General features: G+C 38.4%; 1 protein-coding gene across 2 annotated transcripts in view; it reads right to left on the bottom strand.

The window, feature by feature from the left end:
* Positions 1 to 19,355, bottom strand: part of map3k5 (mitogen-activated protein kinase kinase kinase 5) — a 55,533-nt gene that overhangs the window by 3,767 nt on the left and 32,411 nt on the right. For both annotated transcript variants that reach the window (XM_082147842.1, XM_082147843.1), the window contains 17 exons: positions 18,763 to 18,870; positions 18,224 to 18,276; positions 16,955 to 17,050; positions 16,074 to 16,155; positions 15,767 to 15,900; positions 14,398 to 14,525; positions 14,146 to 14,282; positions 13,953 to 14,058; positions 13,579 to 13,736; positions 12,843 to 13,023; positions 11,920 to 11,937; positions 11,254 to 11,431; positions 10,978 to 11,146; positions 6,824 to 7,009; positions 6,477 to 6,582; positions 5,257 to 5,497; positions 2,990 to 3,102 (listed from right to left, as the gene is read on the bottom strand). In XM_082147842.1, the coding sequence (XP_082003968.1) occupies positions 2,990 to 3,102; positions 5,257 to 5,497; positions 6,477 to 6,582; positions 6,824 to 7,009; positions 10,978 to 11,146; positions 11,254 to 11,431; positions 11,920 to 11,937; positions 12,843 to 13,023; positions 13,579 to 13,736; positions 13,953 to 14,058; positions 14,146 to 14,282; positions 14,398 to 14,525; positions 15,767 to 15,900; positions 16,074 to 16,155; positions 16,955 to 17,050; positions 18,224 to 18,276; positions 18,763 to 18,870 (2,194 nt within the window). The remainder of the gene's footprint in view (positions 1 to 2,989; positions 3,103 to 5,256; positions 5,498 to 6,476; positions 6,583 to 6,823; positions 7,010 to 10,977; positions 11,147 to 11,253; positions 11,432 to 11,919; positions 11,938 to 12,842; positions 13,024 to 13,578; positions 13,737 to 13,952; positions 14,059 to 14,145; positions 14,283 to 14,397; positions 14,526 to 15,766; positions 15,901 to 16,073; positions 16,156 to 16,954; positions 17,051 to 18,223; positions 18,277 to 18,762; positions 18,871 to 19,355) is intronic.

Here is a 19,355-nt window from a genome sequence, read left to right as displayed (position 1 = left end):
TTGTGGGTGTCAAGTACTGGCAGTAGTGCAAATGGTTCTGTAGTTTTCTCAGTGAGAGTTTGTGGGAGGGGTGGGATCTTTGGTGATGCTGCTTTCAAGGACTTTCCAGGTCCAATACCCTCAAATTAAAGGACTTAATGTGGGGACACATTTCAAGAGAGAGCAAGGTTACATCGTGTTACCTTGTAAGATACATTGTTACAGTTTTCATGTGTCAAACACAACTATGCAAAAAAGCTTCTTTTTTTGCATTTATTTTTGGCCATATGACAGAGATATGATATTCTATTTGTCGTATTTCTGTTGTGCATAAAACTGAAGAATATTTGGTACATCCTATACTGTATTCTAAAATGATCTGATATTAACTTTTGCATTTTAACATTTTATTGAAAAGAGCTTAAGCTCATGTAGCCAGAAGTTTTAAGATATATGAATATATTGTGTGTAGATCCAGCTGCATGACTTATCCCATGCTATCCACTTTGATAGATTTACCACAGGCTCTGCACCTGGTCAAGTGGCACTTGGTGTTTTATGCCCCCAACGGCGCCTTCCAGGCAGCGAGGGGATGGGTAGGTTTAAGGTTGAGGGTAGGGTTAGCTGCCTCTAAGGAGCCATTGGGGGCCTAAAACACCATCGAGCCTGGTCAAGTGATGGTCCTCTGGATCTCTGGCAAGTAGGGTTGGCAGTTCCCTCTACATTCGTAAGGAAGCGAAACTGCGAAAGAGCACCGTTTACAACTTCTCGATAATTTCTGCAGAACTCACTAACTCACTCCCCTGTGTGATGTGAGATTTGTTTTCTCACTGCGCTGTGATGTGAAATGTGCGACCCCCCCATAACCTCACCCCATTTTTATTTAAATAATTTAGCACTTTTTACAACTTTTTTTAAATGCCATAAATTGTGAATGACAGATAGGATCATAATTTATTATGTATATGATTAATATTTATAAACGATAAATTAATAAATAACATTAATTATAATCTATACCTATATAATAGGCCTATACCTTTAAAAGTACGGATTTGTGTGTCTCGGCATAACTGCTTTAAGTCAGAAGTCCACCTACGTTCATCATTAGTTACTGGACAGACCCATTCATACCTTTTTTCGAAGACGACAAAGACGCTAACATGCAATCACCCGCAAATGAATGTGAAATTGATTTCATTATAATTACTATTAGTATTATCCACACTGCAAAATCCTTATTTGTTTATTCAACTATGTGTGGGTCTATGTAAAATACGGGACAAATCGCGTCCCGTATTGATTTGATAGGGGACGCAACATTTACCTTTCGGACGATTCTGTATTTTACGGGACGGGAGGCAAACCTGCCAAGCCATTTTTTGTAATCTTCTTTGGTGAGGCAAATATCTTGAAACTTTTTCCATGCATCACGTTTCAGCCTATTTTTGCAATGTTTCACGGTGTGTCTATGAAACGTTGAGGTTCCATCGTAGTAGTTTCGTGCGAGCGTGAACGTCATGGCAACGTACAAACGGGAACGCGTTTGGCAACGCGGGAAACACTTGACGTAAATCGAGCAAGCTAGTGTGCATAGGCCACAAAGTGTTGGCGAAATAACACATAACACTTTTTTTTTTACAGAAAACTTCTTGCACAAAATACATTCAAGCACTTTCAAGGACCCGTATCTATGTGTGTTTATTTTCAAAAACTTTCCAGGGCCTTGAATTTTTTTTCCAAGGACCCGTGGGAACCCTGGGAAGGGAAAGATGTTCCAGTAATGCTCTCTGCAGTTCTCACAATGTGTTGCAGGGCCTTGTGGTCTGAAGCATTGTCCCTGGCTAAAGGCCCCGATATACTTCAACGATCTTCGTTTGGAGTTCATTTTGGGAGTTTGAAACAGCTTGCCAAAGTGAACTTTCCTAAAAAGTCCGCTATGGCTGGTAAACACCTTTGTTCTACCATTGGTCCGTGGCGATTACGTAACAGGTAGGTGTGTGTGGAGGCTCCGCCTTTTGTCATGTGGACATTTTTATTTGGTTCATTTCAGACTTTGGCTCTGTTCAGATTGTCGAGGTCAGAGGTCCGTGAGAGACAACAAACACACAAGAGCTGCTTTACAGAAACGAAGACATTGACACAGTTTTTCATGTTTAATACAGTAAAGCTGATTGATTTTAAGCAATCTATTGTATAAAATGCTGTATAAATAACTTTACTAGAGTGCTGAATTGCAGAGCTCATGCAAACACATGATGTTCAGATGCTTTTCTTATGCTTTATTAAAAAAAAACGCTTGCTGTTTTCTCAATTTTGATGTGCGTTTATTTTTCGTTATTGAGAGGAAAGCGCGCAGAACATATTTACATATTCATCGCTCTCAGTAATGTGGGCGGCGTCGGATGCTCGCTTACAGCATATCTCTGCTCACGTATTTCGAACTTCACTAACCCCTAAACGAAGAACGAAAAAGAACTTCGCCGTGAGTATATCGGGACCTTTACCAGACAGTGACACATGAGAAGTGAATATGCTCTCAGAGACAGGTTGTTGTTCTCACACCAGTCCAAAAGACGATCCACCTCCTCCCAGTATAATGACTCATCACTGTTGCTGATGAGGCCCATCACGTGATGATGTGGTTTGCACTGTTTATGGCAGTACAGTCACGAGTCATCAGGGTGAACAACAGTGGGCTGAACATGAAGTCTTTTGAGAGTCCGGTGCTCAGTTTGATGGTGCTGAACCATTCAGACAGCCTGAGGCTGAAACTGAGTTTCTATTCTTTCAAATATATTATGTCTCAGTGCAAAAACACCCTCAGTTTTAGTATTTGCAGGCATTTTCATTGCAGTCTGTAGCTCTGAATACTGTGTGTGTCCATGAGTGTGTGTGTGTGTGTGTGTGTGTGTGTGTGTGTGTCCGTGTGTGTGTGTGTGTGTGTGTGTGTGTGTGTGTGTGTGTGTGTGTGTGTGTGTGTGTGTATAAATGCGCAAATCAGACTCACCGACGGGCCCGGCTCGACACTTCAATAGTTTGATCTCTTGTTCTCTCTCCTCCAGGACTTGCTGTAGGATGGCTTGATATTCTCTCTCTTTCTCTATTAATTCCTCCAACAACCTAGAGCACACAAACACATTCATGTCTAAGTCTATAACTAGACGAAAAAATTGTCCAGTGTGGTATGACTTGATGCAAAAAACACATGATAAACGTGCAAATACACATAGATGCTCTGATGAACTGAAATGCTATAAATATGGTTAATTTCTCAGTCAAACATTTAAAATGCTCCCTAATAGCACCACAAAAATATGACTTTCATAAATATAATTCAAATCTGCATGAGTCCTGTTCAAAGTTTCAGCACCATAAATGGTTAACAAGACAAACAAGACCCAATGTTGTTTGGTGTCATAAGGCAGGGTGCAGGGATGTGATTTTTACGTTTTGCCATCGGCGGGACACCCTTAGCATGCTAAGCAGGGTTTAAAGCACCAAACACGAGTAGAAATCGCCGTTGAATTGAAGTAATCGATGTTACTAATGTTAACAAATGAGATCTTATTGTAAAGTGTTACCCATATTTTCTATATATTATTAAATACTTGCTTAATTTCTTGTGCAATTATTTTTTTCCAGATGTATTAGTTATTTATTATCACCATTTATTTACTTCATATTTATGTTAAAGTTTATTACTATTCAAGTTATTTTATAGCAAATTGCAGTGTGTATTTACTTTTTTATTACTCCAAAAGCCATGTGCACATGTGAAAGTCATTGTGGTTAAAAGTAATGTTAATTTCCAACAATATTATCAGAACATATGTTTTAATCAGAGCACTTTAATCAGTGTTTGCTTAAAAAAGGAGAGAGCTGTTTGTCATTCCGGCGGTACCAGTGCTGCTCTACGCATACTAATCTATACAGGGGTGATGTCGACGCACATGGCTTATAATAGTTGCATTGCTATGTTTATAAGGCATTCGTCTGCAAACAGTAACTGTTTTGTCAGGGTTTTTTGACCACAGCTAACTGACTGCAATTTCTGAATATTTCCAGACAGCAAACTAGACTTCAATTGAACAATAACATAATGGGATTGTAGCACTTTTAAGCCACAGACCTTCAAATATGAGCACTTCATTACATATACAGAATAATCAATGACAGTAATGTGTTAATATGGCTACGTTCACACAGGGATTTGATTCCATAAAATTGCTGTGAAATTGTCAGAGAGCCTTCTGTGTAAATGCAAATGCTGGAAAATTCTAACCCAATGTTAGGACATTGATCAGGTATGTGTGAATGAGCAAAGTCCCAGGACAGTTACGGGAACAATTTTCACAGAACTTTTCCAGAATCTCGGTGTGAAAAGGGAGTGAATTCGTGTGCTCCCGTAGAACATTCTACCATTTTAGGGGGTCAATAATGGACAGGATATGGAATAATGTTTGTTTTTTGTTGAAAATACAGAAAATGTAATATTATGTAGAATGATGGTAACAGCCCTAATTTAGACGCATTTAAAATTGTGGAAGTGAGGGCGAGAATTGAGAGTTACGGTGGAATAAGGACTTGAGTCTGTTCTACATAACTATCGTATGAATATCCAGGAGTATATGATCCTACGATGCCTGAATTTGCCAACTCAATCAGCGCTCCAGTTAGTCCAACAGTCCACTGAACTGAGAACAGTCTTTCTAACATCCGACATGCTGAGAAGAACTGTTTGCCGAGGGTTTCATAAAGGGGCAAAATGGATGTTTCTGAATATCATGATAAATCACACCTATAGTAAATCTAACAGTGATCCGATGGAGTCAGCAGCAGTACTGATAGCAGTTCTCTCTCTCGTCAACATACAGAAGATCTCGAGTCACCAGCACACTGAACTGAGGAAACGCTTCGGACTCTGACATGTCCTCGGAGAACCGATGAGCTGCTGGAACGAGCCTGTGTAAACTGAGCAGTTGACTTGAATGCGGTGGCAAAATGGAAGTTTTTTTTATGGTTTCTAATGGTTTATGTAAAAAGGTGAGTTGATTAAGGCTAGTTAATTCACTTTATGTGCTTTAGACATGTAAAACATCCACGATGTGCTTTAATAACAGAATTGTATTTACATGACATCATTGCGTTATTAGGTAAAATAACTAGTGAATCATTTTTTGAACCGGTTCATTGAAACGAACCAGTTCACGGAAAAGAATCGGACTTCCCATCACTAATATTAAAGCTGAAGATGAAAAAAAACGAAACATTTACCTCTTGGTTTCTAGCTTCATGCGCCCCAGCTCCATGCTGATCGACCGCTGAGCGCTCTGAGACTCATGGGAAACTGTTGAACTGAGCGTGCTCACTCCAGACGTGGCCACGGTGTCGTCATGATGAACGACAGGTGGTGCTATGCTAGGGATAGCGTTTCCCTGAGGAACCGTGTCATCATCAATGTCCTCTTGCTCGGCGGGGTCGCTCTCAGACGCCAGCGTGAAGTGTGGCCGCAATTCTGAGAGTGAAAAAACAACAAACACTGCATCAAATGAACTGTTCCCGGAGCCTCCCCATCACTGCACACTTAGGATATCTCATTCACTGGACACACCCAGTGCTGAGGGCTCTGGGAACTGTATGGCAATGTTCACACTGTCAGTCCAAATCCGATCGGAATCTGATCTAAATTATAGACGGTCCACACTGCGTATCTTAACTATTCAGATCTGATTTGTGTGTTCCAAGGGCTTTTTAGGCTACGTTCACACTGTCAGTCAAAATCCAATTATTTGTGTATCCGATTGGAATCTGATCTAAAATGATGGATGTCCACACTGTGTACCGCAACTGTTCAGATCCGATGTGTGTGTCCATGCCAATCTTCAGTTTTCTGGAATATCTGCATTGGTTTCTATGGCAATGACATGTTGGTAGTTATACGCCAAAAACAACAACAACAGAAACATGGAGGAGTTTGCAATACAGATGTTGTCTTATTTACAGCATGATAGTGTGTATCCGCCGCTCTGGTCTCCTGAATCTTCTGAGTCAGCAGCAGAAGCGTATGAGGCTGGCGTGAGCGGCTTTATTCTGTGCTGTCGTCTCCGCCGGTCTCAAAACACGTCTCTGTTATATTGGCATTTCCTGCTCGTCCGCCACTTTGCAACAACACAGCATTGTTTCTGCAGAGACTTTCAGCACGTTTCCAATAACAACGTCTAACATGTTTATGTTTTATGTGGTGCGAGAAAGACACATAAACCACGCAAAATCTGATTTACAGAAATGCATTTCAAACCATATATAAATGCAGCATTTGCAAAAAAAAAAAGCATTTTGTGTGATTTATGCCATTCACACTTGCTTAATCTGATCAGATTCAAATCAGATATGAACAAAAATCGGATTTGGACCGACAGGATTATGAAATCTGCCTTAAATGACCAACATCCAAGAAAAGGGATTTTTCTATAAAGAAGCTCTTTGCTGTTTACCAGGTACCAGTATGACGATGGCAGTCTGTACAGCCTTTCGAATGATGTTATCCAGGGCAAACATCCAGTGCGGCTTTATGTTGTTGTTCCGCAGGACTTTATTTACCTGCAGAAACATTATACCATAACTATTTACTTTTCTATGATGAACTATGAAGAAAAAGTCACAAAAGTTTGACAATCAGAAGAAGAAGAAAAAAATCTGTATTTGCTTTTCAACTCAACATCAAATGGCATTCGCAACTCATTTAAATTTTGTAATGTGACCATTTCAGATGAAACAGGATTTTCAATAAGAAAAAAAACTTGATTAGGACTTGATTGGACGGCTTTGGCTAAACGCTCACCGCATCCTGGAAGCTGAAGAGCGCCACCTGCAGTTGGCTGATAGCTGTGCTGTCGAAGTCGAGCTCCAGTTTGAGCTGAGAGAGGGTGCTGGCAATTATCTTTCTGTCCGCCATCCTCACAAACTCTCCCAGACTCGTCACCAGCATGGAGATATGCTGATGCTTCAGTTTGGTCTCCTCAGACCCCTGTGTTGAGGCAGACACAAATCACACTCACAAAAAGGGACATAAAATCAACTGTCAAATGACAAACAACCAACAGAATTTGTAGGACTGCATGAATACAGCCTTATTAGAGATTTTTTGTTGTTGTTGGTTTCTCTGATGTGAAGAAAATTTTCACCAAAACATCATAATTCCCTTAGAAGATTTAAGGCCAGATTTACTAAACAGGGCAAATTAGCATGAGAGTACAATCCCATAAAAGTGCAGCAGGGCTCTAGAGTGCGACCAATTTGGTCGCACATGCGACCAAATTTTGTAAGGGTGCGACTAACATTTTTCCTAGGTCGCACCGGTGCACCTAACGTCCTCGCATCCACTGCCTCTCCACGAACTAATCGTTTGTTCTCCTTTGACGGAACTCACACACTCATGGGAACTCACACTCTTCTTTCACGCTTAATGAGTGATGACGGAGGACAGAATTAAACATTCAAACGTAGCCTGGTTACACTTAAGGTCTGTGATATTAGTCTGATTTTGATTTCGGCTTCCAAAGATTATAAAAAATAATATATTGAGGTAAAACCATTAAAAATTATAGCCGCATTCTATCTAGCGCAACTTCTTCCCTTCGCATTGATGACACTGTCATTTTTCTCCCTAAAACTCAAACCTAACGACAGAATCAGCACGATCGGTGATTGTTGTAAAATGCAGTCTAGCTACTGTTGCTAACTTGCGAGACGCGTTAAATAATTAAAAGAGCTATTAAAAGCACAAAATCTGCGCAAGAGATGTTGTTCGCAAGGCGGCACGCGCTCCGAAACCGAAACCGAGACAAGCAAATTATAGCCTACTTTGGGTTTAATGTGCGTGTCTAAACGATCAAATGTACACAAAAGTATGTCAAAATGACCGGCTTGGAGATTCACTAAAAACAGTTTATGTCTTAAATGGACGTAGTTATGGAAATAGTTGGGAGAATATGATGCATCAGACGTAGCAGATCTGCACTCGGTCTTAAAGGGGCCGCAGTCTAGTAAACATGCGGACGATTGCGCCATTACTGCGAATCAAACAACAAGAGAAAAATCACTACAAAGCTCTTGAAAGAATAACTTCAGCTTTATTAAGCATTAATCTATTTATGAAAAATTATGCAGTGTTATTTTACATTTTATTACTTTATTAGATTTCTTTTTAGACTAATATATATATATATGTGTGTATATGTATATATATATATATATATATATAAAAACAAAAAGAACCGATAAGAATACAGTTAAAGTACCGGATCGATAAGCAGTATCGGTAAGAGTAGGAATACCGTTAAAACCCTTTACTCCCCGGTCAATGCTCCAACAACAGCCCAGACATTAAGCTACTTCAGCCACCATTCTCCCCAGTCCCTGGTAAGATGCCAAGCCCTGGTCCTTCGTCGGAGATGGCATCCGACTCAGAGACGGAGGTAGAGGCTATACGGCGCCTGAGCTAGAGACTCAAAATAGTTAGTTTGGCAGCTCAGTGAAGCACTTTAAATTTTTTTTTATTTTTTTTATTTACCTACACCTTATTCTTGTTTAAAATCATTTACATAATATGAATGTATATAGAGCGTGATAAAAAGGTGACCTTGAAATTGTGGCGTTAAAGGTGACGCGAGCCGAGAAACATTTTCGGTGCACCCAAATTTTGTGCTGGTGCACCTAAATAAAAAAGTTAGGCGCACCAGTGCAACCAAGGCAAAAAGTTAGTCTGGAGCCCTGTGCAGATGTGAGTGGAAAGTTAAGCAAGTGAATCTACTGAACACATGCAAATTAAAGAACACAGACGCAGCCGGATCATTTCCATAATGACCAACACAATCTACCAAGAGCAGCGCAAGTTAGCATCTGGTTTAAGGCTTTTTTGGGCGGTAAATAATGGCACAAACACCAGTAAATTGACAATCCCAAACCTTAAATTACCTTGCCTGATTCATTTAAATTCTCTTCTTCCATAAATTTTGCGCCTGAAAGCAAAAGCCTATAAAAGCATATGCAATAAGGTGAGAAAATAACCGTCCACACCTTTTCAGCGCTAGTTTTTCACTACATGTCTTTAGTAAATCCTGACAGTAGTTTTTTAACACCAAAAGAGGGTTAACTGGAGCAAGCTGTTAGTAAATCTGGCCCTTAGTCCCTAGCAAACAAGTTAAACAAGGCGCGGAGTTTGCGGGGGGGCAGGGGGAGCATTGCCCCCCCTGGTGAAACGGGTAATTGCATTAAAAAAATAAATAATAAAAATTGCATTGTTTAAAAAAAAAAAAGATATATTATAAATATTTTAACACAAAACAACTAAATGGTGGTAGGTAATACATCTGATTTCATATAGGCCTACTGCTTTAGTAAAAAAAAAAAAAAAAAAAAGAAATTCGGGGCTCTGGGTCATGTGACTTCACATCGAAAGCGACATTACGGCCAAGCTCTCACCCCTATGCTCTCACCTGAGACCATTATCGACGCATATGCAGGACGCAAAAAAACTAAAATTACTGTTGCACTAGTCTGGACAATGTCTAGGTCTGTAAGTTTTATTTCTCTGCCAAATAACTGCTTAAGCTGGAGAAACTCAATACACTACTTTCAATATGCTGTTCAATATGTTTCAAAAGTGGAGAGAGTATTGTGTTCATTTTTCCCTCTCAAAATGTTTTAAATGTTTCATGAAGTACAACAAAATGCGAAATATAACTTGTTTTTTAATCACTCTCATTGCCACAATGTGTTTTGAAAAAAGGAAAGAAAAACCTTAAAAATCTTTTCGTTTTGGTTGAAGATAATATTTTAACAGTGCAAAAGTGGTCCACATTTCATTGATCCTAATTGTGTCCGAACGAAGATGCGATGCGAAGTCAAGTGGCGAAGTTCTACCTGTTTACAAATATGATTGTATTGTTGTACTGTTTTTTCTTGGGTTAAAAATAAATATGTGTTTATTTAGCATGTTTGTTTTGTCCATACAGTATGTGCTAGTGCTGAGTTCCCCAATTGATAGGCCATGCAGGTCCCCTATGGAAGCTTGTTTCCGCCACAAAATAAAACATTTTAAAAGATAATTGCGACTTTTTATCTCACAATTGCGACATCTCGCAATTCTGACTTTATTTCTCAGAGATATAAAGTCAGAATTGCGTGAAATAAAGTCGCTTTGCGTGTTATAAAGTCCGAATTCTGACTTTTTTTCGACTTTATTTCACGCAATTCTGACTTTATATCTCTGAGAAATAAAGTCAGAATTGCGAGATGTCGCAATTGTGAGATAAAAAGTCAAATTCTAAGGGAAAAAAGGGAGGTTTTTTTTTACCTCAGAATAGTTTATATCTCACAATTCTGACTTTAAAACACGCAATTGCGACTTTATATCACGCAATTCTGACTTTATATCTCCCATTTTGCGACTTTATAGGGGTCGCAATTATTATTATTTATTTATTATTCGGTGGCGGAAACAAGCTTCCATAGGTCCCAGCTGCTACAATGATTTATTTATTTTTTTGCCCCCCCTGGCTCGAATGTCAAACTCCGCCTATGCAGTCCACCCACATGATTTCGGTTCCCAATTACTTCCATTGCTTTTTTAGTTTTTAGCTACCAACATTCTTCAAAATATCTCCAAAATATTTACAGTTCAGCAGATTAAAGAAATGCATACAGATTTGGAACGATATGAGGCAGAGCAAATGATGACAGAATAATTTTTTTTGGGGTGAAGTATCCCTTTTTGTTGGTCAATTCAATTGTTTACACTGTATGGATGTCCCTGTCACTCTATTTACACAATCAGCATCAAGAAAAGCAACTCTGTGTTTTAGAATGGACTGTATTGAGTTGCGGTCACCAGGCTTGTGTTTAAAGAATACTTAAGCATCGCTTTATTGCCAATCACACAAGCGTATGAGAGTAACAAGACACGCTACACAAGCGCACTGTGTTCGGGTTCACCTGTGTCAGCGCCTCTAGCAGGTGAAGCACTATTTTCTCTCTGTCCTCAGTCAGGATTCGGTGAAGAGTCGCTCTCCTTTCACTGTCTTTCCTCAGCATGAAAAAACCAGAGTCCTTCTCTTCTGGAGAAGGTGGTGCACTGTGGTCCTCAAAGTTCTCCACAGGAATACTGGAGTAGATTTACAGATTTACTAAAAGCAGATACACTAAATGCATAATAAATGGTCCATGGTAACATATTAGGGTATATTTAAGCTAGAATGAACCTCTGCTGACCTCAGGAAGAGTGAGCGGTGGCCTTTGACCTCTCTCTCGCTGTAGCACTTGGTGCTGGGTTTAAAGTTGAAGGGGTTTGTGCAGAGCTCATTGTCAGGTGAGACCGAGCCGTACTCGCTGCTGCTGCTCGTGTCCTCGACCACCACGGGGACGGGAAGAGATATGCTACGCAGATACTCTACAAGACATGAGCAGCATAAAGTCCCTTCATACATCACACACTCTTCTACAGCACTGTAATGCTGAACTATCCTCTTTAAAAACGACTGATGAAAAAGTTCATTGATGAAGAATCATTTCATTTGACCTTGAATCTTTGTAGACCAGATCCTTGTATCCCTATGGACCGCTAGCTACATAAAACCAACTTAATGTAATATTTTGTATAAATAAATAAAATACTGTTTTATGTTGATAAATCATTTCTATATTTGACACATTTCAATTTAATCTATATTTTTCAAAATGTACCCTTTGGTTAAAGTTATGTCATTTTGTACATTGACTTTACTAATGTGAGAAAAAGAGTAAAATTAACACGACTAAACATGAATCTTGACTACATTTACAGTCAGGTTATTATCATAAAAATAAGTAAAGAGAATGAATAAAACAACAAAATAATGTAAAATTGAACACTGGCTATATGCTTTGAAATAGACTCACCAGTTCCTGGTGTAAGAGCTGTATTTAAAAAAACAAACAAACAAACAAACAAACAAAAAAACAAGAGATGAGAAGACAATTCACAATACAAGCAGCAAAGAGAAAAGCTTTTACCAGGTCACATTTCCAGGTCTGATAACAAACACTTTCCAAAATAAACATAGGAAATGATCTGTCCACTTCGGGAGGACAAAAACTCAATGAGCTATTTAGCTATTAGGCTCAGTCTAAATGCAGTTCAAAACCCAACTGTGTGATTTCAATGCAACAATAAATGGGCATTATGAATGTAAATCGGTAAAGTCGCAAGTTCCATTGAACTCTATTGGTAAGGACAGAACTTGCGACCACAGATGGTTTTGGGAAACGCACCCCTGATTGGGTAACAGGGTTGAAAGAAACAAAAGTAAGGTTGCAGATTCTGGCCAGGCTAGTTGGGACCAAATATTAATATATTATTTATTATATATTAATATATTAACGATAATTCAATCTTAATTTTGGTAATTAATTTATTAATAAATTCTGTGATTTGGACATTTAGATTTACTTGTCTTCCCATCATGTTATCCAAATGATGCTACACCTTGGGTATACAATTTTTTAAGTAGGGTAGCATTTTCTAATTAAGTGGTACACACAATAAAATTGTCAAAATACTGTATGCCACTATTTAATTTTTTTACTCGATGGATACATGGTTACGATGGATCGATGGAAACCATTTTAAAGGAGTGGGGGAGGGGGAGGGGGTGATAAACACATTTTTTAAAGCACGTTAAAAAAAAATGTCATGCCATGTTGTTTTTGTTAAATAATAGTTTTAATCTAACACATTACAGTTTTCCATTAGTCCCCTAATCCGTTGAATGTACCAATTGAATTTACTGCATGATATAAGCTGTAATGTCCATATAACACACCTGTGAAATTGTTGTTCTTCGATCGTTTTTTGCGTGATGTGACAGTGAGGAACTCATGGGTGAGTAGATCGTTGGATGTGGCTCGGCTGTCTGGATCAGGCTCAAAACAGCGCAGGATAAATGCTTTGGCTTCAGAGGACATAGAGTCAGGAATCTCCGGATGGATTTTAAACATCCCGACCTGCACAAACGTACCAGCACAACTTTAAAAAAATCATTTCCATAACTCTTTCCAATTTCAAACACAATATTCTCATGTCACGTACATTTCTCTAAGCCATTAGGAGTCAATTACAATGTTATAATTACATAATCTAGATAGATTACATAATCTATGTAAAAATCTGTTTAGTTTTCTTTTCTACTGTTTTATATGGATATGAACCACTAATTACTGTAAGGCCTGTGCTGCAAATCAAATGTGATTTTGACGATTAAAAATTTGATTTTGTGAAATGGTAAAACTTCATGTTCATGATAACAGCCATGAAAGATTTATCGAATCACCCATTTATTATGTGATTCATGGTGGGCTGTAGATTTTTACTAGAAGTTAGAAAACCATTTGAAAACTATTAAATGCCAAATTGCATTCAAATGTTTCACAAAACACATGTATAAAATAAAAAACTAAAAGAAAATAATGTGGATTTTGTGTAAAACCTTTTGTGTTAAATTTACTACACATTCAGGATAGTGAATGGATTACTTCAGGATAATTCACACTCATACTAACCTTGAACATTGCTGCTTGCGGTTCCCCCAGCTCATAGAAAGGTGGTTTCCCAGTGGCCATTTCTATAATGGTGCAGCCCAGGGACCAGATGTCTGCTGGTTTACCGTACCCACGTGGCCCTTTATCTATGATTTCAGGGGCCATGTACTGTAACGTACCTGAAATATACAACCAGCACTGAAAATATGAGTAATAGTAACTGCTGAATATTTATAAGACACTATAAGATACTAATCAAAAGTAAATAGACCAAATCTGGCAACACATGAAATCGACGTGTCCTTCAGTGTTACAGAAGCAATATCAAGTTATTTACAATATCAAGTGATAAAGGGTGAAGTGCAAAGAAGTAGCAAAACAAATACACTCAGTACCAGTAAAGGTTTCAGTGCAGGGGTTTATTCCAGCCAGACGTTTGGACGTCCCAAAATCAGAGATTTTCAAAACTCCACTGTAGGTGTTTATCAAGACGTTATCCCCCTGTGTGTCATGACAGTAAGAGTTACATCAGTCATTTCTGATATTTCTTCATCTGATTAAGATAAAGTTTCACAGACTTAAGATTACCTTAATGTCTCTGTGAACGATCTGGTTGTCATGCAGGTATTTGAGACCCTCCAGGATCTGTTTGGTGTAGAAACCGATAGTTGGCTCATTGTTTTTTAGAGGGCCCCACTTTGACCTGAGCAATGCTGACAGACTGCCTGCGATTCACAGAAAAACACAAACGTTTCTTTCACATTCTACACAAACGCTTGAATAACTCAGATGAATTTTTGGCCTGGATGTGCGAGTAGACTATAAAGATCTCGGTCTCACCTCCTGGCACCTGCTCCATGAAGATCTTGATGAAGCCGTTCTCGCTGATGGAGCCGAGGTATTGCACGATGTTCTTGTGCTTGAGGTGTTTATGCAGAGCAATTTCTTCATGCAGAGGCTGCGAATATCTACCAACACACAGCCGTTACATGTGCCGTCAGATAAACTGTAGCTGCGTGATTGCATGCATTTTTCATACCCTCAAAAGCATTCATGATTTTGTATATTGCATATTTATTTATATTACATATAAATGCACATTTATACAAAAGCTCCATCACTGGGAACATGCCTGTCATTCTCTGCCCGGTGATTCTGAGCTTCTCTTGCTATTGCCATTTCTTGTGAAACTGATTTTTTATTTTATATTATGTAATTTTGTGTTCATCAAAAATGGGACAAATTGCATCCCATATTGATTCAATACGGGACATTTCTTTTTGGAATAGTGGACAATCCCAAATGGGTAACATCCCTGAATGCTTAAAACGCACTAAACTTAAAGGAACACGCCGACTTTTGGAGACTTTAGCTTATTCCCCGTATCCCCCAGAGTTAGATAAGTCCATACACACCCTTCTCATCTCCGTGTGTGCCGTAACTCTGTCTAACGCACCCACCGCTAGCCTAGCTTAGCACAAAGACTGGAGGTAAACGGCTCCAGCTAGCATTCTGCTCCCAATGAGTGACAAAATAACGGCAACATTTTCCTATTTACATGTTCTTCTACACAACCATCTTCTAACCGTATACATACTGGGAACTATATTCTCAGAAGGCGAAGCACTGCTACTTCTGCGGAGTGATTTACTCCCAACTCTGAGCGAACTCTGCTCCTCACCACGGGGCTTCTCAAGTGCTGCGAGCAAATCACTCCACCCAAGCAGCAGTGCTTCGCCTTCTGAGAATATAGGTCCCAGTATGTATACGGTTAGAAGATGGCTGTGTCTCATGTGACCTTGTTATTTGTACACGCTGTGACTATACAAATCACAACATGTAAATAGGAAAATGTTGGCGTTATTTTGTCACTTATTGGGAGCAGTATGCTAGCTGGAGCCGTTTACCTCCAGTCTTTGTGCTAAGCTAGGCTAGCGGTGGGTGCGTCAGACAGAGTTACGGCACAAACGGAGATGAGAAGGGTATGTATGGACTTATCTAACTCTGGGGGATACGGTGAATAAGATAAAGTCCCAAAAAGTCTGCTTGTTCCTTTAAGTTTAGTGCGTTATTTTTTCAGTTTCATTTTTAGTTAAAATAGAACCAAGGTTCACCAGGCTGTGCAATGAGAAATGTTCCCAAAATGATAGTATTCAGTAACGGTCAAAACTGTCAAGAAGGAACTAGATTTTAAAGTGGATTTCCTCACCTACTGTCCCGTTCGGGAATCTCTTTGATGGCTAAGCGCACCTGGTTACTGAGGTCACGACCGGCATAGACAACACCAAATGTGCCCTTACCCAGAACCACCCTGTCTCCATGCTCATCGTATTCATAATCATACTGCAGGCACACACAAACACACAAATCACTTGTGCTCTTATCTATATAACTATATATAACAAATGCATACAACAATAAATATAAAATATATATTTCAAGAAACTTTCTTGGGTAAGCATTTGCTCACAAGATATTATACAGTAACATCCAAAATTTCTGGATTATAATTTTACCTCTAAAGCCTCTGATTCACACTCTGTCTCATCTGTGCCTTTCCAGGCCTCCTCAGTGAGAGCGTTTACCAGATCACAGAACCTACACAACACACAAATCATCATCATCATCATTCATCAAATATGATACAGTAACAAAAAAATCTGATTATTTTAATGATTATCCTTTGAATACACAAAGATTTAACTTTTACACCTTCATAGTTGAGATACACAACATTAGTGCACAATATTCAATTATTTAGAACAACATCTGCTGATACCACTAGTTTATGTTTCAATAGTTTATGTTTAAGTTAGTGGTGGCACATAAATGAAGTGCTGAAGAAATTATCACCTTTCGCCACACTGAAAAAGCAGTGTCATGTTTTTAGATTTACTAGACGATGCACCTCATGCTTGCAAGATCAAGTAAAAAAACCAAAACACACTCCATGTGACGAACCAAAATTAGAATGCTCCCATTATAATTAACATGGCCTACACATAGTATAAATATTTGTTGATATGAATGGGAACATTTGCAAGAAGGCATTAATTGGCACGGACAGTTAATGTACTGTTGCTGAACTGCAGCGATCAAACAATCACATAACAACGGCAAAACTATAAATATGCTGTTTTTTCACCACAGACGGTGACATTTTATACACTGCATGAGATTGTATCTCTGTCTCACATCTCTTTTTGCTGCCCTCTTTTGACTGACAGGAAATAATTGTCTGTTTTTAAACAATAAGCTAATTTCCACGGATAATTGCTTTTTAGCAATTCTAAAATAACTCAAGTAGACAATCAAATGTGCAATTTCTGTCTATGTCTATGGCAGTGTAAGGAAGAATGAATGGAATGTGGGCAAACACACACACACACACACATACTTTTTGCAGTGCATATCTGTGCAGAAGTAGATTTGGAAGTCTTCTGAGTTGTTCACCACATACAGGAAACAGCTGCGCTCATCACATTTGGAGATGCTGAATGTGTTAAATAAATAAATATAAATAAATAAATATATATATATATATATATATATATATATATATATATATATATATATATATATATATATTACTTTAAATGCTTTAAACACACACATACAAACATACTGGATCAATACATTGTTCTACTCGTGTTAAAATTCACAATATTTTTAAAACTACAACTGGTCATTGCAGAACACCCACAGATGTCCTGCGTTTCCATTAACAGTTACCCTTCAAATTGCGCAAATTGAAATTGTGTATTGAAAATACGGCCAATGGAAACAAGTCGATTTCGCAAAAACTCCCATTTATCGCAAAAAAAGTTTTTCCGCTCGCATGAGGAGATTTTTCAGGCAATTCGAAAAAGAAACATTTCGCAAAACTGAAATGGAAACAGTTTTTGCGCATTTACGGGTCACCTGACGTAATTACGCGGTGTGTTTGGACAGAATACGAGACAGAGCTCTTTATTATTATCTAAACCAAAAAGAAATGCCACAATCAAGACCTCGTAGCAGAAATGAGGGAGAAACACCCAGAAACACCTCATATGTGCAGCTCACAAGTATAATAAGGGTCGTTCCTTACCATTAATGCTTGGAAAACACACACACATCTCCTTCGATTAATAATAATGGCCAGTGCAGTGACTGGGATATAGTTCATAAACCTACGAATGTCCGTTACCATGGTTTTTGGAATGATTTTACTGATCGCGAGAGGAAAAAATGAAGTTTTAATCGCATAACATCAGTTAATGGAAACGCCGTCATTTCGCAATAGTTTTTTGTCGACATTGAGAAAAAAATCGCGAGCAGTCGCGCTTTAGACCAAACATATGGTGACTGTGTGCGACCTGGACCGCATCAGTGAATGCGGAGAGGTTTTACTACATAAAATGATCCTGTCAGAAGAATTGCGTGATAACTTCATTATTTATTTTTCCATCTGAATCATATCAGTGATCTTTTGTGGGGTTTTACGCATGCGCAGTAAAGGTGAATTTAGCGTTTTCAGGCGTTTTTCAAAAGTTTCTCATCCACACTGAAACGCCTGAAAACGCTAGTGTGGACGGAGAGCGTTTATAAACGAAAACGCCGTTTTCAAATGTATCCGGATTAATGTAGACGTAGCCTTAAACTCTATAGGGAAGAAAGCATTTACCTCACGCCTCGTACTGATGCTGCACTGAAATTCCACTCGTGGATCCCTGTATTCTACAACAGAGAGAGGAAGAGATTTTACTGAGAAAATGCGGCACTCATACTAATTCAAATATATCAGGCCATATATCGTGACTACTGTTTTTCCATCCCCAAATTTAAAAACTAAAATGACTTTTGTTATACCATTTAAGATATTTAATACATTTTGTGACCCTAAATTTGATCAAACTGAATTTATTTTAAGGCTTTTAAGGACCAACTGAAGATAGTTGAAATAGATATTTCCCTGTAGATATAAAAAAATATTAAAACGACTAGAACACAATTCTAGAAAGACCTGAGACTTTAACTATGATTTAAGACTGGACATACAAAACAATGGCTTTAACCAATGGTTGGATATTAAAATAACATATTAGGTTAGGGCTTAAACCAAGACAGTAATGTTGAAGGATTTAAGGAATTAATAAAGTCAACAAATGAAAAAAGAAATTCTGAATTTAAGAACAAATGGGTAAATAGTAAAACATGTATTACTTTGTCATCAGGGGTCACATGCCAGATGGATAACGTGTTTTCTTCGGCATCTTTGTTTATCGAGAGGTAAGATGGCTGGTAGACTTTAGTGGGCTCCAGTATCAATACCTGCACACAACACAAACAATCAACATTTACAGCCAATGCTTTACATGCCGTTCATCTCCAACAGTCTTAGGCAGCGTCTCAAGTCAAAACTATAACTAGCACAAAAAATAATCAGCACACATAAATATTGTGTACTGGACAAAAATATGAAATATACTGTAATAAATAATTCAGTTGAGTAAAAATTTTTACACTGCTCTTCACAACACATTCTGGGATTGTATACTTCATATACTGTACAGGACACATGTTATCCTGTCTCAACTTTAGGCCTAAATGAAGCATTTAGTAATAACACTACAGCAAAATATATAAATAATTGGCTTAAACACTTTTTTTTTTGTGAAAATACTAACGTGCCAAAAACTTTTGCACAGTACTGAACGTGTGTGTGTGTGTATATATATTCTAGTATTCAAATGACTGTGTACATGCACTTTAGAAAAGGGTTTATTCCATGGTTTTTGCAGAACATGGTTCAATGC

The sequence above is a fragment of the Leuciscus leuciscus genome, assembly GCF_965113295.1.
Source record: "Leuciscus leuciscus genome assembly, chromosome: 19".
In the NCBI taxonomy this organism is placed as follows: domain Eukaryota; kingdom Metazoa; phylum Chordata; class Actinopteri; order Cypriniformes; family Leuciscidae; genus Leuciscus; species Leuciscus leuciscus.
Note: the sequence above shows the minus strand (reverse complement) of the source record. Positions and strands in the feature narration are given on the sequence as shown.